Source organism: Triturus cristatus, chromosome 3_2 (assembly GCF_964204655.1).
Source record: "Triturus cristatus chromosome 3_2, aTriCri1.1, whole genome shotgun sequence".
NCBI classification, from domain to species: Eukaryota; Metazoa; Chordata; class Amphibia; order Caudata; family Salamandridae; genus Triturus; species Triturus cristatus.
In genome coordinates, this window is record NC_140584.1 from 497,331,317 (window position 1) to 497,352,328 (window position 21,012).

General features: G+C 42.9%; 1 protein-coding gene across 6 annotated transcripts in view; it reads right to left on the bottom strand.

The window, feature by feature from the left end:
* SBF2 (SET binding factor 2) overlaps positions 1-17,970 on the bottom strand; it is a 2,080,461-nt gene extending 2,062,491 nt beyond the window's left edge. For all 6 annotated transcript variants that reach the window (XM_085648170.1, XM_085648169.1, XM_085648168.1 and 3 more), the window contains exon 1: positions 17,821-17,970. In XM_085648170.1, the coding sequence (XP_085504296.1) occupies positions 17,821-17,875 (55 nt within the window). In that variant the 5' untranslated portion in view covers positions 17,876-17,970. The remainder of the gene's footprint in view (positions 1-17,820) is intronic.
* Between the last annotated feature and the right edge of the window lie 3,042 nt (positions 17,971-21,012).

The window sequence follows — 21,012 nt, forward strand, 5'->3', positions numbered from 1 at the left end:
CACTTGATCCTTGTGCACAGGCTGAGCTTCCTGTATCTAGCTATACACATAATGTCTGAACCCCAAAAATGATCTCGCTGGTGGACAGAATGCAATCGGACTACTAAAAATAGGCAAAGCTCCCGCTCAAAATACTACGAGTATCGCTTTTTAAGATGCTAACTCTTCCTTGATTCCTATACATGTTACAAAACTTTCCATACATGATCCCTCAGCGATGGTTTGCCACATTCCAAGCCTAAATAGGGTATTTCTAGGGGCCAATCAAGAACCACACATCACGTTTGGGAAATGTGCCCAATCCACTTTTGAAGGAGGCACGACAGCTGCAGACCAGTGTCTTTATTACTATTACTGGACCACCCACCTGGTAGTGCTCAATGACTGGCTCCATGGGGGTGGGACAATTCGTCCTTTAGGACGGAACTGGCCGATATTAGCATCAATAAAATATTAAACTTGCTCCATAGGGGACCGCTCCCGGCCTCCTTGCCTGAGCTGTCAAAAGAGAAGATCCATATATGGAGGGCCGCTCTGAAGTGGATGGGTGGGATAAAAAGATCACCCAACATACCCCACTATGTGCAGGGAAATAGCTTGAACACGTCATCCAGTTGGAAGGGGTCAAACCATGAGACCTGACAGGCACCTCCCAACTCCGAGACATGTGAAATCCTTTCAAGACCTTCATGCTGAATACAACTTGCACCAGTCTCAATTCTATACATCTCCAGCTCAGACATGCATTACAGACATATGGAGGACCTTATTGGGAAAGCACCGGAGTTCAATCCTATGGAAGCACAGCTCCTGATGGGGCCGCTGAAATGGAGTGGAATATTCCGGATGTACACATGAATAGTTATTATCTCTCTGAATGTATTCTCTGAACTGAGTCCTATGTGGAAGGCATGGGTAGGGAAGGTAGATGACAGCGAGAGGCGCTACTGGCCCATAGAGAACTAGCAATATCTGCCAAGCTCCGCCTGATCCAGCTGTATTACGTACATGCTAGCTATTTGACACCGATGAAGCTCTGGCAGGCAGGCAAGCGACAGATGCCTCCTTGTGCCAGATGTGGTGAGGGGGGACACTCTTTTTACATATTGTGTGTGGTCATGTCCTGTAATAAAGCCTTATTGGGAAGCTTTTTACCAAGCCCTGTACAAGTACAGTAAGGCCCTGTTGACTGCTTGGAGCGCATTGCACTCCTCGGTATAATAGAGGATCTAGAAGTTAACAGGGGAGTGGACATTGGTCGGAATCGGGATTTTAATTGCAACAAACAGACACTGTCTGATGGAGGAATTCGCCCCCCACCCCTCTGTCCATTGATGCCAGGAGCAAACTAATGGTCTGGTGCACCCAGGTGGAGGAATCCATCTTTATAGAATGGAGATGCCCGCATAAACATACAAGAATCGAGGGCAAATGGTGGGACTTTTATGCACTTATATGATGAAGATGTAATGGTTGTAGGTGTATGCATTTGATTCCTGACGCTATACAAGTTTCTGATAATGTTGATCATAAAAATCAATAAAATATTGGTTATTAAAAAAAACGATGTCATAAATGACAACAGAAGCATATTTGGGAGGTTTCAAGCCTTCTATTTAACAGATTTCCATAAAACACTAGCAAGCATTGCTATCCTGGGCCACAAGCAGTGTAAAAAAAAAAAAACCTAGATGTAATTTTTTCTTTTCTCAGGAAAACTTCTCTGCTGTGCGCCTTACACCCAACACAGCACTACAACAACCAATAAAATAGCACCTCTGACGCCTGCCAAAAGATTTAAAATTACCAAACAGGGAGCCCCAAGTGTACCAATTAATTTGCATAACGATTTGGAGCAAATCTGCAGTGTTCTTATGTCCCCGTGAGGTGAATGTAACCAACCACGGTGCCCCAAAAATAAGTTCCAGGGTAGCTGAGGCTCACAGAAGTCTGTTTTCTCTATTTCAATCTGGTAATTGTATTGAAATCCTGTGTACACCTATGTAATTGTAAATACCCTTTATTTGGTGCTTACTACCCCGACAAGGCATTGAAACACTCTGCGGCACGTAGCACGCTACTCCGGGACTCAAGATTAGAGGTTATTAGTTAGTTTATTAGTTAAGTATATTGTAATAGCCATTATTGAAAGGCTAGTTTATTGGGAAAGCAAACTACTTACAGTTAAATTACAGGGTAAAAAAACGGGCCTGTACAAGATAATGAATACTTAGAGTCTTGTATTAAGGAGATTGCTCCAACTTAGATGTCTCAAAGTACATGAGTCCATTCACGCCATTGCCCAAAGTTAGGAGCTAAAACTACTGTGTAAATATGCATCCTATTTAATGTCATGGATCACATTTATACCAATACTTAAATTGAATCCTCCTATTTTGGAACTTACTTAGAGGATCTGATAGAATGTTTTTTTTTAAAAATCTTTTTATTAAACATGTACAGCATTATTCAATATAGGTACAGTTCCATCCGATCAGTGACAGGGAATACAGCGACATCAAGGTACATAGAATTGGAAGAATGATACACGTTATGGTGAGGGGGGACTGTCACATTCGGGGTCACCTGGTGGGATATATATGTAGCCTCAATATGCATTCCAAGGAGACCAGACCTTGGACCACTTTCGGGGACAGCCCCTAGCTGCGTAAACTGTCTTCTCTCTCAGCATGCACCAGTCGAGGTCCGCCTCCTAATCCACGACCCTCGGGGGCAGAGTTGCCCCCCAGTGTTGAGCGATGTTTCTTTTAGCAATCATACATCCCAGTGTGACCCACTGCATGGCGTGTGTGTTTAGGTCAGTGGGTTCCCAGATATTAAGGAGGCATCTGGGAGCTTCAGGCCGTATGTCAAGCTCCAGTACCTGGCTCATAATGTGATGGATGTCTCGCCAATAGGCCTGTATTGGGTCACAGTGCTATATTATATGGATAAATGTGCCCATCTGGGTGCATCCCCTTCTACAATACCCATCCGTTGAGCCACCCATGCGCATCAATTGGGGCCCCGTGATGTAGATTCTGTGCAATATTTTTAGTTGCACGAGGCGGAGGCGCGCCGGGATGATAACAGTTTTAGGGGAGGAGACTGCAGTCTGCCAGTTTTCGTCGTCAAGCTCAATACCGTCCCTAACCCATTTCTTTCGCAGCAGCGCCAGTGGGTCGTCCATATTATTAATGATTTTCCTATATGTTAGGGAGATAGCTCTCTCGGGTAAATATCCGTCAAGTAGTCTGTCCTCTAGCGGTGAGTAGTCAGGTGGGGAGGTGTCACGGGGTAGGGCCACTTGCAGTGCATGGCGGATTTGCAAGTAGCGAAAACGCTCTGTGTCCGCCATGGAATATTGGAGTTGGAGAGAGTCAAATGACTTGATGCCGTCTTTGTCCCACAGGTCTCTAATATGTGAGATGCCAATTAGGTCCCACTTGTCAAAACCCCACGAGTTGCCCAAATCCCCGAGTCTCTGGGAGTCCCACAGAGGCGCGGACAGAGTCAATTTGTTGGCCCAACCCAACGAAGCAGTCGCCGTGTGCCAGATTTGGACGGAGTGCTTAGTGGGGCCAGTGAGGGGGTATCTGTTTGGCTTAGAGTTAAGGGCCCTGGCGAAAGAACCGTTGGGAAGGAGCAGTTTGTCCATACCAAACCCAGGATCGTCAGGCCTCCCATACGTACTGTGGTTTATTGCCGTTAGGTGTGAGGCCCAGTAGTATTTCTTTATATCGGGTAATCCAATCCCCCCCCATCGAACCAGCTGAGGGTGAGTTTTTTTAAGAGCGATCCGGGGTCTCCCGTTCCAAAGTAGGTCTCGTTGAAGGCCCTCTATTTGTTGGAAGTAGGAATTTGGTACAGGGTCCGCCGAGTTTTGTAGGACATGGAGGAAGCGGGGCAGGGACATCATTTTAAAGCGGGCCGCTTTGCCTAGTAAGGAGAGGGGAAGCGTTTTCCAGTTAGTGATGTCTTGCTTTAGACGTTGTATCGGGGGAGCCAGATTTTGGGCAAAACGGAGGGATCTGTCCAGTGAAATAAATATGCCCAGATACTTGAAACTGTCCGAGACTATTGGTATGGGACAATCTCAGGGTATTGGGGGGGTCTTCCCGTTTAGGACGTAAATGAGAGATTTTTGCCAATTAATGCCAAATCCGGAATATCTACCAAAAATGGAAAGGATATCGAATAATGCAATAAGGGATCTTTTAGGGGATGCGAGGTATAACTAAATATCGTCTGCATACAGAGTTATACGGTCTTCCCAGTCAGCCGTCCACCGCAACCCACGAATCATTACATCACTGCGGATCCATGCCGCGAGGGGCTCGAGGGCTAGGGCAAATAGTAGTGGAGATAAAAAGGGGTGCGATTTCCTGTTGTTTACGACTACTTGAGCCATGGGGGCAGTGTAGGGCAATCGCACCCATTGACCAAAGCCCGGTCCAAATCCTAATTTTGTGAGCACTGCGAAGAGATAGGACCATTCAAGCGTGTCAAAGGCCATCGTGGCGTCTAAGGAGACCACAATGGCGTCCTCGCGCAAGGTTGACGCCCTGCCCAATACCCCATGCAATCTACGAAGGTTAAGGGCAGTGTTTCGCCGCGGCATAAATCCCGATTGATCAGGGTGCACCAGGCCCCCTATTACTTTGATCAATCTATTAGCAAGCACCTTGGCCAATATCTTGGGCTCTGCGTTCAACAATGAAATTGGCCTATAGGAGGCGCAATCAGTTTTGGGTTTCCCTTCTTTAGGGATCGCGACGATAGTCGCGATTCGCTGGTCCAAGGGAAGCGATCCGTGCTCGAGACTAGCTTCAAACATCGATTTCAAATATGGGGCAAGTCTGTCTGGGTGGAGTTTGTAGAGTTCGATCGGGATGCCATTGGGGCCGAGGGCTTTGCCCGGGCGGAGTGTTCTGATTGCGGTCGCAATCTCGTCTGCTATGAGGGCGCTGTCCATGAATACGCGGTCACTATCAGACAGTACCGGTAAAGATATATCCCGTAATAAATCAGAGGAGTCCGCTTCGGTGTGCGGCTCTATGGAGCGATAAATCGCACGGTAGTGGGCCGCTGATAGAATTTTAGTTCAACTTTTTCCAGCTTAATGAATGCATCAGTCTATATATTCTCATAGCTCCCAATTAGTAAACAGTTTCTGAATCCTTCAGATAAGGCAAATTGGTTGGATCTTATTTATCTGCACACAAACAGACAACTTTCATCATCCTCCAGCCGATTATGTTTGAATCCTCTGACCTTGTAGACAATGCAGATCGTTTGAGAATTGACTTCATAACGCCCATTACGCTGTCTCCTTTCCTTTGGCATAACCAACAGAATGAAGAACTAATAACACAAAAGTAACACAGAAAACCATTCTCTCAGTACAAGAGCTGACCTCTCCAATGACTATAAACATTTAACCCCCGAACCGGTCTACTTAAGGTTCTTCCAACCTCTTCATCCTTCTGACCACTACTCCTAATTCCTCACTTTTTCTCTCAAGCTCCATATCATCCACTGTCTTCGTCACACTAATTCTCTCTTCTCAGCACACATATCATTCTCATGCAAAAACATACAACCTTCCTTTGTCACTACGCTACAACGTTGTAGTTTATTTCAGAGATAAGATCTTGAAGGTCTTCTGATTTTAAGGTTAATAAGGATAGGCCTCCCCTCACTTTCATTGCAGAGGACTCTGCTGATCGGTACTCTACTGCAACCATGTGCACTGTCTCACTCCATATCCATCTTGAAAGTAAAAAATCTTGTTATGCACAAGACATCAGGTTCACTGGTTGACCCCTGTCCTCCCAGAGTTTTACAACTTGTACCGGACCCTTCACAGAATGGTCTGTGGAGTGGTTGTGGTGCGGAACCGGCACTGGTTGCTGCTGCAGAGTCCATTCATTCCCAGGTGGATCAAGGAGGTGCGGCCATCTAGGTAATGTTGGATCTGTCTGATTGGATACGATGTCCCCATCTACTTCGTGCAAAGATTGCTCCAAGCAGGGCTGAGGGATAACGCTTTGGACCTTCTGGGTTCCTTTTTGACAAATAGGACCCAAACAGTCAGTTGTAGGATTTTCAGGATAGAACCGTTCCAGCTCCCTTGTGCGGTTACGCAGCGGTCCTCCCTCAGTCTCACCCTGTTTAACCTTTATGTTGCTCCCCTTGCTAAACTGGTGCGGTCATTCAGCTTTTAGGCCTTGTCCTATGCGGACGACACCCAAGGCATTGTCTCTATATCTAACGACATGGAGCCGGTCGCAGAAAAGTTCAAACTATGTATGACTGAAATCAGCATCTGGATGAAGGAGAACTGTTTGAAATTAAATGCCATTGTCTTTGGGGCACAGCATTTGGTGCGGTCAGAACTTTGGTGGCCAGAGATGTGTGGTCCTTTACCTACACGAGCTGTCCCTGCAAAAACCCTTTTTCTCTTAGGAAGGGGGCCATTCCGATATTATGAAAAGCCAGGTGGGGCAGTTGTTCCTTTTCGGTAGCAGCAGCCAAATTGTGGCATACATTACCCACCCACATTGGGAGTATGAACTCCTATGTGGCCGTCCACCAGCAACTGAAAACCTGCCTCTTTTCCAGTCTGTGATTGAAGCGCTCTGGTCTTTCTCGGCAGTATTTTTTTACCAGTGCAGGCACATTGACGCCTATGGGCATAATGAGATTTCAATTAAATTAGATTTAAATAAAATTATAATACATAACATTTCACAATTATTTTTATTTATATGCAGAGCCATTTTGGAAATACTTCACTTTTAGTCCTAGGAAAGAATTGCCACATTGCTGTGCCCTCGGATGCTCCCTTGAATCTTGAGTTCTACTACATCATCTTTCTCAAAGTCTAGCTTAATCCTGGCTCCTTTACACTCATTATAATGCTTCCTATTCATGTTTAGAGTGACCCTGACCTGCCTTCCGTGGGATTCATGAACTGCTGCTGGTTTCTAATACAAGGGTTAAGATTCAGCATGGGGTTCGTGCCCTCCTGAATAGAGACAACAATGTTTCTGTCCAACTATTTTAGGGATTCTGACAAGTACTAAAAGCCTGCTGCACCACAGCACTCTTGTAAGTGACTGCCAAAACAATAAAAGTATACATTTCTATACCTGTGACCCAAGTGTGGTTTTCTTACCCACTTTAGCAAGTAGTCCGATGTGACTTTCATTCTTCTCTTATTTTGTGTTTTAACTTGTTGATATTTTATTATTTGTTTAAGCTTTTATTATTATTGTTGTGTTTGTGTACCCTGGTGATTCTTAGGTCTAAAACATCCTTGAATTCCATTTCAAGAGAGGTATTTGCACATGGCTGCATCAGCGTATAGAAATGTAGATTTATGTTTTGGAGAGTATGTGAGTTTTTGTCATATTGAGGAAGATTTAATGAAGTCTGGATTGTTTGATAACAGAAAATGTTGGGACCTCACTTAATGTAGGTTATGTATGGGTATTGCCTTGGGGACCTTATTGGGAACTCCTCATGTGGGAATAACTGGGTGTGTTAGTTATGCCTGAGTGAGTATAGACAATTCTTGATTGGAGCATCTGACATCAATATGTGGAAGGCATATAGGTTCTTGCAGTTTAATTGTTTGCAAGTGGGTTCTGGTCTTCTGCACTTTTTTTGGGGATGCGTGGTATACAGAGAGGCTGAGGATTCCTGGATGGTCTTATTTATTGACAAAGTGTGTCCTTTGTAGTATGCGTGTACAGGGGAAATGGTGAACTCTTTGGAAGGAAGAGGATGCAATTGTATTGAATTTTCTTGGCATGGCTTTTTTATAATGTCGGTGATAATGATGGATTCAAGCCCAGTAATCGGGTGTTTGTGATAATGGATTGTATTGTCTACTTAGTTTCGATTGTTGAAGTTGCATAGATTGTTGCGGAGTTTAGATTGCCGAAGGTTAACTATAATTGTAATATCTTCTTTTCTGGCTTGAGGTAATACATTACCCTTTCATTTTTCATGTTCTAGCAGTAATTATCTCTCTTCTGGCATTCAATAGTTTGAATTTGCAATTAAACCTTTACAGGCTAGCTTCATTCCGTGTCTTGGACCATCAGCGACCCTATTTTTTTTAATTTCAAAATTTTTCATTACATTTCATGTAAGAGATATACATTTGAAAAGACATACAGTACACTCTGCTGCTTTAAGTAAATAAGAGAAAATAACAGTAAGTCATTCATCGTGGTCAGATGATCTTGTTTGATCTTATTTGCGGAGAAATAAAGCATAAATCAATTCAAAATGTATGTTTTGCCAATATTATTACTGTGGCTTGATTTAATCCAGTTGGTGTATGACAGCCAATACTCAATTTGAGTGTTTCTAATGACTAGGGAAAGGGAAGTAAAAAGAAGGAGGGAAGTAGAAAGGGAGAAGTGGGAGAGTAAGAGGAACTAGCCCAGGATAATCATCTTGTGTTGAAGCCAATGTATTTGCTTAGCATTCGGAAGCTGCATTAGACAGGTGTGTGTGGCACTGAGTTAGATTTGAATTTACGGTGGTCTGAGTGAGTAGATAAATGTATCTGGCTTGTTCCATAAACTTTTTTAGTGATACGTTTATGAAGGTATGAATATGAAGAATTGTCTGTGCCTATAGTAAGATGGGTCCAAGCTCACAATGCGTAGCTACAGAGTAATCTTTTAATTTCGATAGAATGGATTTAATGCCCATGGTGATTATGAGCACTAAAACGGCAATATCATTTTTGTAGAAAGATGCCCTGTTACAGGCAATTGACACTCCAACTGTGATGGAAAGCAGATCAGGAGTCCAGTCTATGTTGAAAATTCTGGCTATATATTGTCTGTTTTCTTCCCAAAAAGCTTTGGTAAAACAGAATTCACCTTCCCCATGTTTGCAGTATAATATTGTGAGGGCAGTGAAGGAGGAACGTTTATTTATTTATTTTTACCATAAGATAATTGGAATCTGGGTTTGGCGGACTGTTCGGCTGTGAGGAGTTCACAAAAATATCCTTGCAATGCTATATTTTTTTTTTTAAATAAGTTTTTATTGAATTTTCAACGTATACAAGCAAGTTTCCATACTTACATGTCATATCATAAAGGTAACATTTGTTATGCAGCTTACGGTACAAGGACATTGGTACAGTATTGATTAGTGAAGCAGGTGCTGCCTAAGTGGAATGGGCAGTGTATGCTTATGGCATGCAACTGTAACTTTGTGTGTACCCATGTATTTTCCCTGGTTCCATAGTTCATAGTGTGTTCTAGCGCTATGGTGTACTGCTGTTCCTTGTCTTGTTGTGTAGGGTGGCAGGCGATAACAGTATAGGGACAACTTAACCCCTTTACCGCGGTGGGAATTCCGCCACGGTGCAGCGGTTTTAAAGAGTGGGCGTGGCCGCGCCGGCCAACGGATGTGCGCAGCACTAGCCAGGTAGTGCTTGCGACAGCCGTTGGCCGACAGAAACAGCGAACGGGTTAAAACATAACAGGTTCTATATAACAAGCTCAGAGTTTCCTGTCAGCTTCCCCTAAAGTATCATGTGTTGTTGTCTTCAACCACTGTTTGTGTGTGCACTCGCTATTCAGTATTATTTGAGGTGTATGAGTGTGTGTCGCCTACTGCGATCGACCGGGCTATTCTGTTAGACTAATTCTGTAAGGCTTAGCACATGTATACACTCAATCTGCGGAATCAGCCACGGGTGGGCTCCCCCTCATGCCACCGCTGGGCAGCAGTTCAGCTAGCATTGCATTCCAACTTGCAGTTATCGGGATCTTGCGTATGCCTATAGTGTCCTCGCAACAAATTGCGATACTCTCTGCCTTGGCCCATGCTAGCATGGAGTGTCGCCATACCTGCGTGTGAGGGGGATCTTGCGCCTTCCATTTCTTGGTAATTAACATTTTAGCTACTACCAGCCCCAGATCTAGAAACCAGGAGGATGCTTTATCGTTACGGTTTCTTGGGTACAGATGCAAGTCTGCCACTCAAAAGGGACCGCAAGCTCTGTGCAGGTAGACAGTGTATCTGCAACTTCTTTCTAGTATGTGTAAAGATGGGTGTAGCCCCAAAGCATGTGCAACAGATCTGCGTCCGTGAGGGCGCAGCACAGGCAGAATCCTTGCAGTTGAAGTACCGATTGATTTTCGTGGGTGTGAGATATGTTCTCTGCGTGATGCAATATTGAATTTGTCGGAATCGCATGTTTCTGGGGAAGCGCAACCGGACTTTCTAGCACCAGGGCCCATTCCGTGTCTGAGAGTTGGTGACCCAGATCCTGCTCCCAGCGATGTTGAGCCTTGCAATGCTATATTGTGTAGCAAGTAGGACTGAAAGTGTGTGCAGAATATTCTTGTTTAGGTCCCGAAGAAATAGCTTATTTATTTCACCACTGTCTTAATTTTTTCAGGACCGGTCTAGATGTTTATCGTATTAGGGTTCATCATGTCCTACCTAACAATTCTTTTTCAAAAGTAGGTAAGGGGATCTATTTTCGTTCAACTTCTCACCTTGTTTAGTATTATTCAAGGTAACTCCTTGTTTATACTTCTGTCTATCTTCTTCACCAGTTTCCCATCTTTCTCCAATTATATTTTTTACTCCCATTTACATGCACAATTCTCTTTTTTTCTCTCTACCTCTCACTGTCTTTTCTCTTGTTGCCTTTTCCCCATCCTTTTTTCTTGTCTGAGACCTCTTTTTAATTAACCATTTGTTTCTTGATCTTTCTTCCCTTTTCTTTTACCTTATTTTTTCTTTTGTTTTCCCTGTTTAGTTGTTCTTTATCCATTGTCTCTTGTTTTTCCCTTTTCCTCTCAGCGCTTCAATATTCTTCATTCTTTACAGTCTTTCTTTCAATATGTTCAGTTTCCTTCTCTGCCCTTGTTTTCTAGTGTTGTAGTATAATCTCTAGGTAAGCTCTAGAGGCCAAAGTTCACTCATTCTTTCACACATACATGTTTAAATAAGAATGTCATAATTGTTGATTCCATGTACAAATAGGTGCATATATAGAGGAGTCAATGCAACCTACTGAAACTTTAGGAAATATCATTAAAAAATTACCTACTCCAAAGCAAGATAAATGTACACATCATACCATGTAAATATTGCTGCTTCTATGCACATATGGATATTTATAGGGGTTTTCTCCAGCCAATAAAACCGGACCAAATGGCATTAGCATATGTGTATAAGTTAATGTCAGTTTTCTGTTCTACAAAAATCCTCTTTTCAACCTTTGTCCCATCCCTCCTCTCTGAATCATTCCAAACCTGTCTGACTACAATGAACCCCCAAACAACCTCTTTCAAACTTTCTTTTCTTTTTTTATGGTCTGGATTAACAGCATAGCTGTTACCAGACAATTATGTGAGAATCACCAGCGACTTTGGGGAGAGGATGTAGTCTTATGGCTAGAGCGGTCGACCTCGAAGCTGGGGAACTGGGTTAGAGTCTCGGCAGGGACGCTCAACATGCTGTGATTCTGGGCAAATCACTTAATCTCCCCACGCCTACCAAACATGAATGTAACGAAACTGGTGCTCATGTAAAGCGCTCTGATACTTGATCTCTTTGGGTCAAGTTTGCGCTATATAAAACTCTTAAAAAATACAAAATAAACGTTGGCTCCGCCCACACGTTGGAAGCCAGTACATGTTTTGATTGTGGAGAAGTTGAGTGCTTACAACAACAAAAAAGGGCATGCCCTCTACACAGCTGTGATCATTTTATTTATTTACTTAGCTGCCTGAGCTGGAAATTTCAAGGGGACACACAAAACACTAATGCTATTAAAGTGTCTTAGCTAACTAAATAATTAATGCTGGTTATGTCTTACGGGAGCACAGATGAGAGGAGAGCAGTCATTAACCTACATTAATTTTTAGGTCTGACTTGGCAGTTCAACTGACATCTGATATTTTCACCTACACCAAGATTATTTAACAGCTCTTTGCTTCCATACAAATATATATCCGCTCCCATGCTATCTATTATAATGCTTCAGGTTACTGTAAAACACTCCTTTAAAGCCAGATCTATTAGCATTGCCAGTGCTTATTTCTATGTTGTTGCCCTATTGTGTGCAGCAAACCAAAGTATTTCAATTATCACTATGGAGTTACAAACAATGTATAAGTACAAAACCTACACTAGTGATTCATTTGTAATAGCCTTAGAAGGCATCATTAACCAGAAAAGTATTCAGACAACTCTTTCAATACTTCACTGGTATAATATGTAGGTGGACATCCCTGGCATACCTTTCGATTGATATAATTAGTTCTGCTGGATCCCAAAGAAACATTAGATTGACCAATGTTATTCTACAAATGATAGGGGTGAATAGTATGGTTGATGCATTTCATAAAGCCCTACCTTTCAAAAAGCAAATAAACTATATTGCTACACTGTATGGGCTACGGCTATCGCAGAGTCTACTCATAACACATAATGAGGATATCCAGATTGTCATCTCAATTAGAGTGCGGTTAACATCACACTCAGACATTTTTAACAGTCTCACCTATATAGTAGTGTTTGAAATAGCTGACCTGAAAGGATTTAAAGCAGAGGGTCTTCTCTTACCCAATGCCCTGTGTAACCAGCACTGTTTTACATGGTTTGAGCTAAACTTTTAATTGGCGATTCAAATGCAGATTAACAAGTGGTGGGAGAGCAGGGAGCAAATTCTAGCTGCAAATAGACAGAGAAAAAACATTCTTTCAGTCCTTCACCACAATATAAAAGGTGACCAAGAGCACGGACTATACATATTGCACCCAGTTCACTACAATTTCATACAGAACAAACTCCCAAAAGAATAATTAAAGCAGCAAAATTATACTAAGAGATGGTAAGAAAGAACAAGAACTGTAAAAGTGATGAACTTATGAAACCTGCTCCAGAGGCCTTAAACTTAATTCTAGTACAACAGAATACTGTTCAAAACATTAAAGTCAACTTGCAAAGCCTTAAGGAGACAAAAACCCAGCACCCATCTATTATGTGATGGTCTTGTAAAGTACCAGTGCAGATGAAGAGCTGTTTCAAAAAGGTAAATGAGCGAGAGAGAGAGAGTTGGAGTACGGGAAATGCAGAGACAAAATCACTGGGCAGATTAATCTGAATAAAATTCAAACATTTAACAGGACTCTTTAGGTTTTGGAGGAATTGTCTACAGTCTGTCTCCTGATGAAAGGAGATGGGGAGAGAATTCCAGAAGGTGGAATTTTGAAAGTGTAATAACCTTCCTCCGAACTGCTTGTATCGTGATTGGAGCACCTGTAAGTGACCTTGAGAAGCTGGCTTTATGCATCTGGTCAGGTGAAGAGGAGCACCAACTTCAATAGAGGGCCTTGTGAACACAGAAGAGGATCCGTTTTACCACCACATAATGAAGAGACAAATGTATGGCTCATATACTCCAAGTACATTACCCCAGCCAAAAAAAGTCCCTTGGCTGAATCGTACTACAAAGGATACATCTGGAGTCTTGGGTTAAATGAATTACAATAAAAACTGCTTATTTTTTCTTGCTGCTACAACACCCCTGGTTACATTTAGAATAGCTCTTCCTTTTTATTTCATTGACTTTTACGCCCTGAAGGAGCTCCTGGCAGTTCATGAAACAGCTCCTAACCCAGTAAATTCAAGGATTTACACAGAAACAAGCAACATTTCTCAGAGGCGCACTCCTAAAGGTGGTAGGGTTATCTAAAGAGGTGTAGAGGAAAAAGTTGTACCACACTGTGCTATGGCATGGCAAAAGGTGGCATCACATTTTTATTGACTGAGAAAGAGTTCTGTACCTGTGAAAACCCAGAAACAGGCTTTGTATTTGTGCTAAAAAGCAAGTCTAGTCAAATCACTTGACTATGCATTTTCTTCTTACATTAGTCATGAGAAGAGAAGGGACACCTGTTTATAGATTTTGTGGGAATCCCTCCAATATCAGTGAAAGGGAGTACAATCAGAATACTACAAGAAATGTTCGGCAAACCAGAGGACATAGCCAGTGCTTTAAATGGAAAAATAGAACTGCAGGTACTCTGTAACAGAGTACCTGCTTGCTTCTGAGAATTGACGGTACTCTCCAATTAAAAGTATCACGTTTTTCTTGAAAAGTACAGGTATTCTCCCTCTCAATATAAAAAAGTGCTGGTACTCAGTACCGGACAGTACCGGCCCATTTAAAGCACTGGTATAGCATTGTCGTTTAAAAATTCTGCTCTCATTATTTTAGGATTTCCTTACAAGCAGTAAGTTAAGGAAAATTCCCTACTAAATTAAGGATAAAAGCAAATCAGGAAAGGCCAAGGCCAGGCTTGAAAAAGATACTGTATATTTGGTCCCTCTTACATAAAAGGTAAATGTTTACACTGGGGGCGGCAAATGTATATTCTGAAATAGTACGCAGTCCACACACAGGCCATGCTTTCTATATATGACAGAGCAATTTCTTTAGGATATCTCAAAACTCTTAAACTTTTGAGACATATGCCACAATATGCTCCTTTCCAACCCGTGTTTATACCTATATATTGTTATATACCTATATGCTGTTCCTTATGGTCTATATCAAACAAGAGCATAGGCTGTACATATTTTACCCTATTATTTAAGTACATATTCTCTTATATCATACTCTTCTATTTCACACACCTTTTCATCAGCATATACAAACAGATATACTACCAGAACACTGTGTCTGAAACAATTGTTCTACAAAAATATTGTAGCCAGAATATCTACAAAAAACAAGGTACATAGATGTGGAGTTAAAAATAGTAAATCTATACTAAGCTCTAAATACTTACCCTCAAGATATTTTGGTAGTCGATATTCTGGCTACAATATTTTTGTAGCAATATGCATTTGTGTTGGATGTTCTGAAGAACAGTGGAAAAAAGTTATTTTCTCCAACTAAATATAACGATATACTTTGGAATGAATGTATCCAGCAACGCCTCATTAAAATGTATTTCCGGTCTCATTTCCTCTAGTGACATAACATAACTAAAAAGAAGACTTATTTTTTAAATATCCATGCTTCTCTGTCCTTGACATTAGACGAGACCATTGAATGATAACCAATAACGTTCTAATACTTTTAACTCAATCAGACTCATGTCTACAAATAACATTATTTTAAAATGTCCACGTCATAAGTAAACATAGTGTCCAGTGAAAAGGTAAACGTTGCTTCATTTTTAACAGGAACTGATAAGGCCAAACGTAATGCAATATATAGCAGTAACAGTACACACCTTCAGGTATTGTGAACACTAATAGGTACCAGGATTGGGTGTAGGAGTACAAACCTAATGATGTACATATATTACCATTTATTTAACAGAATCACATTTTCATTAACATTTGGTAGAAGATGACCGAACACCTACATGTTGATTACTTATTCATTTTGACTATGGTCCATATATGAAGTAAATAACAAAATTAAACACACATCCATTGGTCACAACAAAGTACACATCCTTAGGTCACAACAAAGTAGAAATCTGCGTTCTTTTGACATGAACAATCAGATCGCACCACTGGCTCTAACACAACTTGCTCATTTGGGTCCCGCATTTAAATTACTGCCATGCTTGAATCAATGTAGGCCCGACTTGCTTTTTACTGGTATCGATTTAGTTCGGTGTGAAAATTCGTGAGTTGACCAATTTATATGTGAAAATTTGCCATGATTTCTTTTTTTATACTCCATTCCTTCTTCCAATCAAATCAGCAGCAAATTCTCTCTAAAAATGGGTCTAGCACCATCTTGGTAGCCTTTGCTACTCCCATCCTAATACTGACAATCCATTCCCTTGCAGTGTAAACTTTCAATTATGTCCTGCACTTGTATATTATGTTCGAGGTAATGCACCATCAAAGGAATAGTATCACGTTCCTGGATGCTCCTGGTGGAACAGTAGGCTCAGACACTATACAGAAAACAGTTAACCACCATACAATAACACACATGTAAATACTGGGAGCGAATAAACGTTTGGGCAGTAACCAAAAATTGGGATGAGACCAGTGGTTAAAAACTCAACACATCACGTGAAGGTGAATTGCACTGACTATTCTGTGTGTTGCATACATCTCAAAAGTAACACAACAGTCACCAAATGCAAAATCTTTCCAGGCCTATAACTATGATTGACCATCTTACTTCTGCTTGCTATAATGGCAGTTGTAGTCTAATATTCGTGAAGCTTAAGTGCAGGTGTTTTAGGTATTTTCCGTTGAAGGGTGACTGTGAGAACGAACAAAGGACCTTCTCAATAGAAGACTCTGACAATGAAGTGACATTATTTTCTCACACAGCTTCAAATGATACCATTAGCAAGCCTTATAATGCATTTATTAACAATGTATAAACACAAAACTGAACCGTAATGCATTGGATTATAAGAATGTTTTATAGCTGAACGTAAGATTGATCTGATTGATTGACAAGCCCCTGTCTAACAACTGAACATATTTGTAGAACTCTTTGCACTATTTTTTAAATGAAATATACTCTCTCTCTAAATTCCTCGGAGCCAAGTGCCAGAAGGGATATTATATTTTATCATTTAGACATTAAATGTGTTTGCTTGCGTTTTGAACTACTGGCAGATCTCCGATTTCCAAGTGCAACGGATAAAGACAAAGTCAGTGTGTTCCATGACCTTAAATACATAACTATGAATGCTACGGTATGGGTCTGTCAAGACACGGCGCATAAGAAGTAACACTGTGAGTGTGACATGCCTGGTGTAATCAAGTGGTCTGGTTATGTAACATTCGATGAAGCACCAAATATCAATCCAGAGCTGAAGAGAATTCTAAGGGCATCAAATATTTTGCCAAGACACGAGACTGTAAACGGTCTACAACAAGATGATACTTCAAACAAATGAAATTTTAGTGACGGGAGTGTCAAGCTGTGAGCAAGAAAGCCAAGCAGCAATTGTCAACCGAGTCAGAATGCCCCGGTGGAACAACAAATGTTTTGCTCAGAGAGAGAGGGTGAGATCATGCAATTAAATAGCAAATGCTGTCAAGTGTCATCATGCCATGTAGCAGCAAATTAAATGCAGGAAGTGTGCCCCATCAGCCGTAATACCAGGAAGCAGAGAATATAAATCTGTAACGAGTGGCATGTTTAAAGGGGCTTTTAAGAGGAGTGGCATTCCAAAAGGCATCGTGTGTCAACTCGTGGGGGCGTCATGACATGGATTAGCTAATGGAGTGCCAAGGGGTATTAAAAGGTAGCTAATTCCATCAGAGATGGCCTACATCACCAAAGGGAGCAAACATCATGAAAGGAGGTGAGCCACTAGAGGGGCGGCTGTGCATTGTTAGGGGGCGTGTCGAGTGGATCGGGGGCCAGTCAGTGCTTTGCAACAGGGTTCAGAGAATTCAAGTTAGGGGCTGATAACGGCGGTTCCCTGTGCATAGACTACACACAGTGTCCAGCGCAGTTCTGACTCTTCCTGCCTCGGCTGACAGAAGCTATTCTCCCGGGCTCGGGGTCCCGCTACGTCACTCAGGATGTGACATGCCCCGTTACTGGGAAACTTGTGCACAATCACAGTAGCGGTAAGACAGGCCCTGGCGCAGAGTGGCTACCGGAGCTAAGTGAGCGCTAGAAGGTGCCCATAGATAGACGTAGGGTAGCAGCCGGTGAGACCCCCTCGAAAACACCCTCTGACCAGCGGTTGCGACTGCAATAGCCCGACTAGCCATGGGACCTATACGCCCAGTGGCTATCATCGAGGTTTTTCTTACCTGTCTTGTCAGGGTCGAAGCCCACTACTACGAAGTAATCCGCCAGCCGGGCCATGGTCCAGCGGGTCACTAGCGGCGCCCGGGTAACATCAGTATTGTCCGCCCAGAGGCACAAGCTCAGCCATGTTTGACACGGGAGGAACACCGCGCATGCGCAGCACATCAGCGACCTCGATTTCAGTGAGGGCGGGGCGCGTTTACAAACACACGCGCGAGACAGACCGCCGATCAGACTGTCTGCCCATTCAGCTGATCGCGCTGCTCACATGTAAACCCCGCTGGTCATACAGCGCAGCTGATCTGGTGGTAGGGCCGACGATCAGAGCGGGCCTTTGCTAGAGCAGCGTCCTGGGTGGACCGAAGTGTGACACCCTCACTGCTGCTGATGAATTAAGTGAGACAACAGGACCCTTTGTGTTCACCGGTCCAGGGCCGGCTTTAGCGCTGCCCAGTGCGATAATGTTTGTTGGCGCCTTCCAATGACCACTCCCGCCACGGATTCCCTCACTACCACCCTTTAACAGTGCTCTCAAGTCTCCATAACTCTAGATACATTTTAATTAGCGCTGCTACCACTCATACCAGAGTAGGGTGTCCGAGCACTTTACACCACACACACTACACTGAGACAATCAATCATAGGTGTGTAAATCTGAATATAGGGAATGTTAATAAGAGAGAGGACTACAAGGAGTAGCAGTCGCATTATCCATACTGGTAGGCAGGATAGTTTAAGAGTGCTTGGTCTGGAGAAGCACAAACAAAACATTTAAAACGTAACATGGGTGTTCTCTTTAATAATCAGAATTGATTTATATCCAAATTTACCCCTTTCCCAACATTAGAATAACAAAAGTTTATGAAAAAAATCATAACGCTCTAATATATACCTTGCAGTATGCATGCGGCTCTTTGATGACAGTTAATAGCTCACTGTTCTATGTTAGGTTATAATTTATAAACGGCAAGTAACAAAGGATCTTCCAGACAAAAGCAGCAACCCACTGACCTATTTACCTTATATGCACTTTGTGATCTGAATACAATACAATAGTACATCTTCTTTGCAGCAGGCATATTAACCCTCTGCACTACCTTACTATGAATCAAAACTTCCACTAGACAAACCTCTGCTCTCTCTCTAGGAAGAACATTAATCACCAGAGTTATTTTGACATTTTTATTGTTGACTGAAAATAGCTGGAGGTTAGGAACGGGGCAACAGGTGCTTTTAAAACCATAATATGCTTCAAACACGACGCCCCCACCCAAAGTCACCACCCGGTGCCGTCTCACAGCCCTAGAACCGGCCCTGCACAGATCAGTCCCTGACTGGGCAATGACTGGCCCCTGAACACAAATATCTATGCTACTCACCCAGCTGACCTAATCGCCAACAGATTAGCTCTATCAAACTAGTTTGTGGGTCGGGGTCTGTTTGTGCATGGTAGTAGAGGTGGGCGAGCCAAGGGTCTGGTTTGGGTCTAAGAGCTTGTGCAGAACTCAGCCCTGAAATAGTTGGGGTGCTGATATGATAAAGTCTCTTCAAAATAAAAAAAAGTGTATTTTAATGCACAGAAGTGTTTCACATTAGTGTCACTGATTATATCACTGCATTGAGAGCTAGTTATTAAAGGTGATAGTTTTTAAGCGTTAACTTAGCAGTATGTCATATAGGATGATGTCACCTGCGTAGAGTGATTTCCACTCATCTCTCAGTAGTCTGTGTTTTTCTCTAGAACCTCGTATGTCTGGGTGGTCTCGGACGAGACAGGCCAGAGGATCCAAAACTAGGGCGAATAGCAGTGGCGATAAAGAACATCCCTGCCTAGTGTCCCTACACACCAGGAATTCTGTCGACATTGCCCCATTTACCTGTACCTGAGCCCTTGGATTAGTGTATAGTTGATCTATCCATGCCAAGAAGGCCGTGCCTAACCCAAATTTCAACAGGACTTGCCTCATGAAGGGCCAGTGGACAGCATCAAATGCTTTCTCTGCGTCCAGGAATAAGAATACATGTGGGTCAGACCTGTTTTGCACTGAATCCAGCCAGTTGGTCAACCGGCGAAGATTGAATCTCGTTGCCCTCTTTGGCATAAATCCAGACTGATCACCGTGAATGAGGGAAGTTAACACCGACAACAGTCTCTCGGCCAACATGGTAGCCAATTTCTTAGTTTCCCCGTTAAGCAGTGAGATCGGTCGACAAGCTCCGCAGTCCGAGGAGGGCTTCCCTGGTTTATGGATCACCGCTATTGTTGCACTACGAAGGTCGGGTGACAGGGTTCCTTCTTTCAGTGTCTCTAGGTACATTTTAAGGAGGTGAGGGCCGAGCAAACTGACATTTGTCTCAAAAAGTTCCGCCGGTAGTCCATTCGAACCCAGAGTCTTTCCCGTCTTCTGTTTACTGATGGCTGTAACTACCTCTTCTAGTGTCAACCCTATATCAAGAAGTGCTTGATCCTCTAAGGAGTCGGTGGGGGTGTTGATTGCATTCAGGTACTCGCAAAACTGGGGCCTCTCTTCTAGGGTCCTGGCCTTGTAAAAGTCTGCATAGTATTCCGCAAATGCCTCCGTTACGGTTTGGGTATGTTGTGCCATCCTTTCAACTGGCTGTCACCCACCTTGATTCCCTCTCTTTCTTGCCAGGCTAGAACAATAACCTTCTGTCTCTGTCTCCAGTCTCATACAGGCGGTGTTGCATTGTCAAATATTGAGTTTTCGCTTCCTGAAGGGCTAATGTCTGATATCCCCTTCGGGTGATTGCTATCTGTCGGCGTGTCCGAGTCCAGCTACTCCTCTAATTCTAGGAGTCAGCGCTCTAGTGCTCCAATTTCACTGGTCTCTTTCCTAATGTGCAATTAGGTTTTGCGACCTGTCTCGGAGCACTGTTTTGAATGCCTCTCACAGGGTGACCGCCGAAGACACTGAGCCTTCATTCTTCCGAAAATAGAGCTCCGAGTCTACTCTTATTTCACGGGCCACCCTCCGGTCTTGCAGTCTCCATGCATTTAGCCTCCATCCAGATCGTTGTTTGAGAGATTGCCCTCCTGCTGTCACCCATAAGGGTGAATGGTCTGACAGACCCTTTGCCAGGTATTCAATTTTCTCCACCTCCTCTATATCTTCTGATGGAGCGAAGATATAGTCCAGTCTAGAAAACACTCTGTGAGCCCCGGAAAAGAAAGA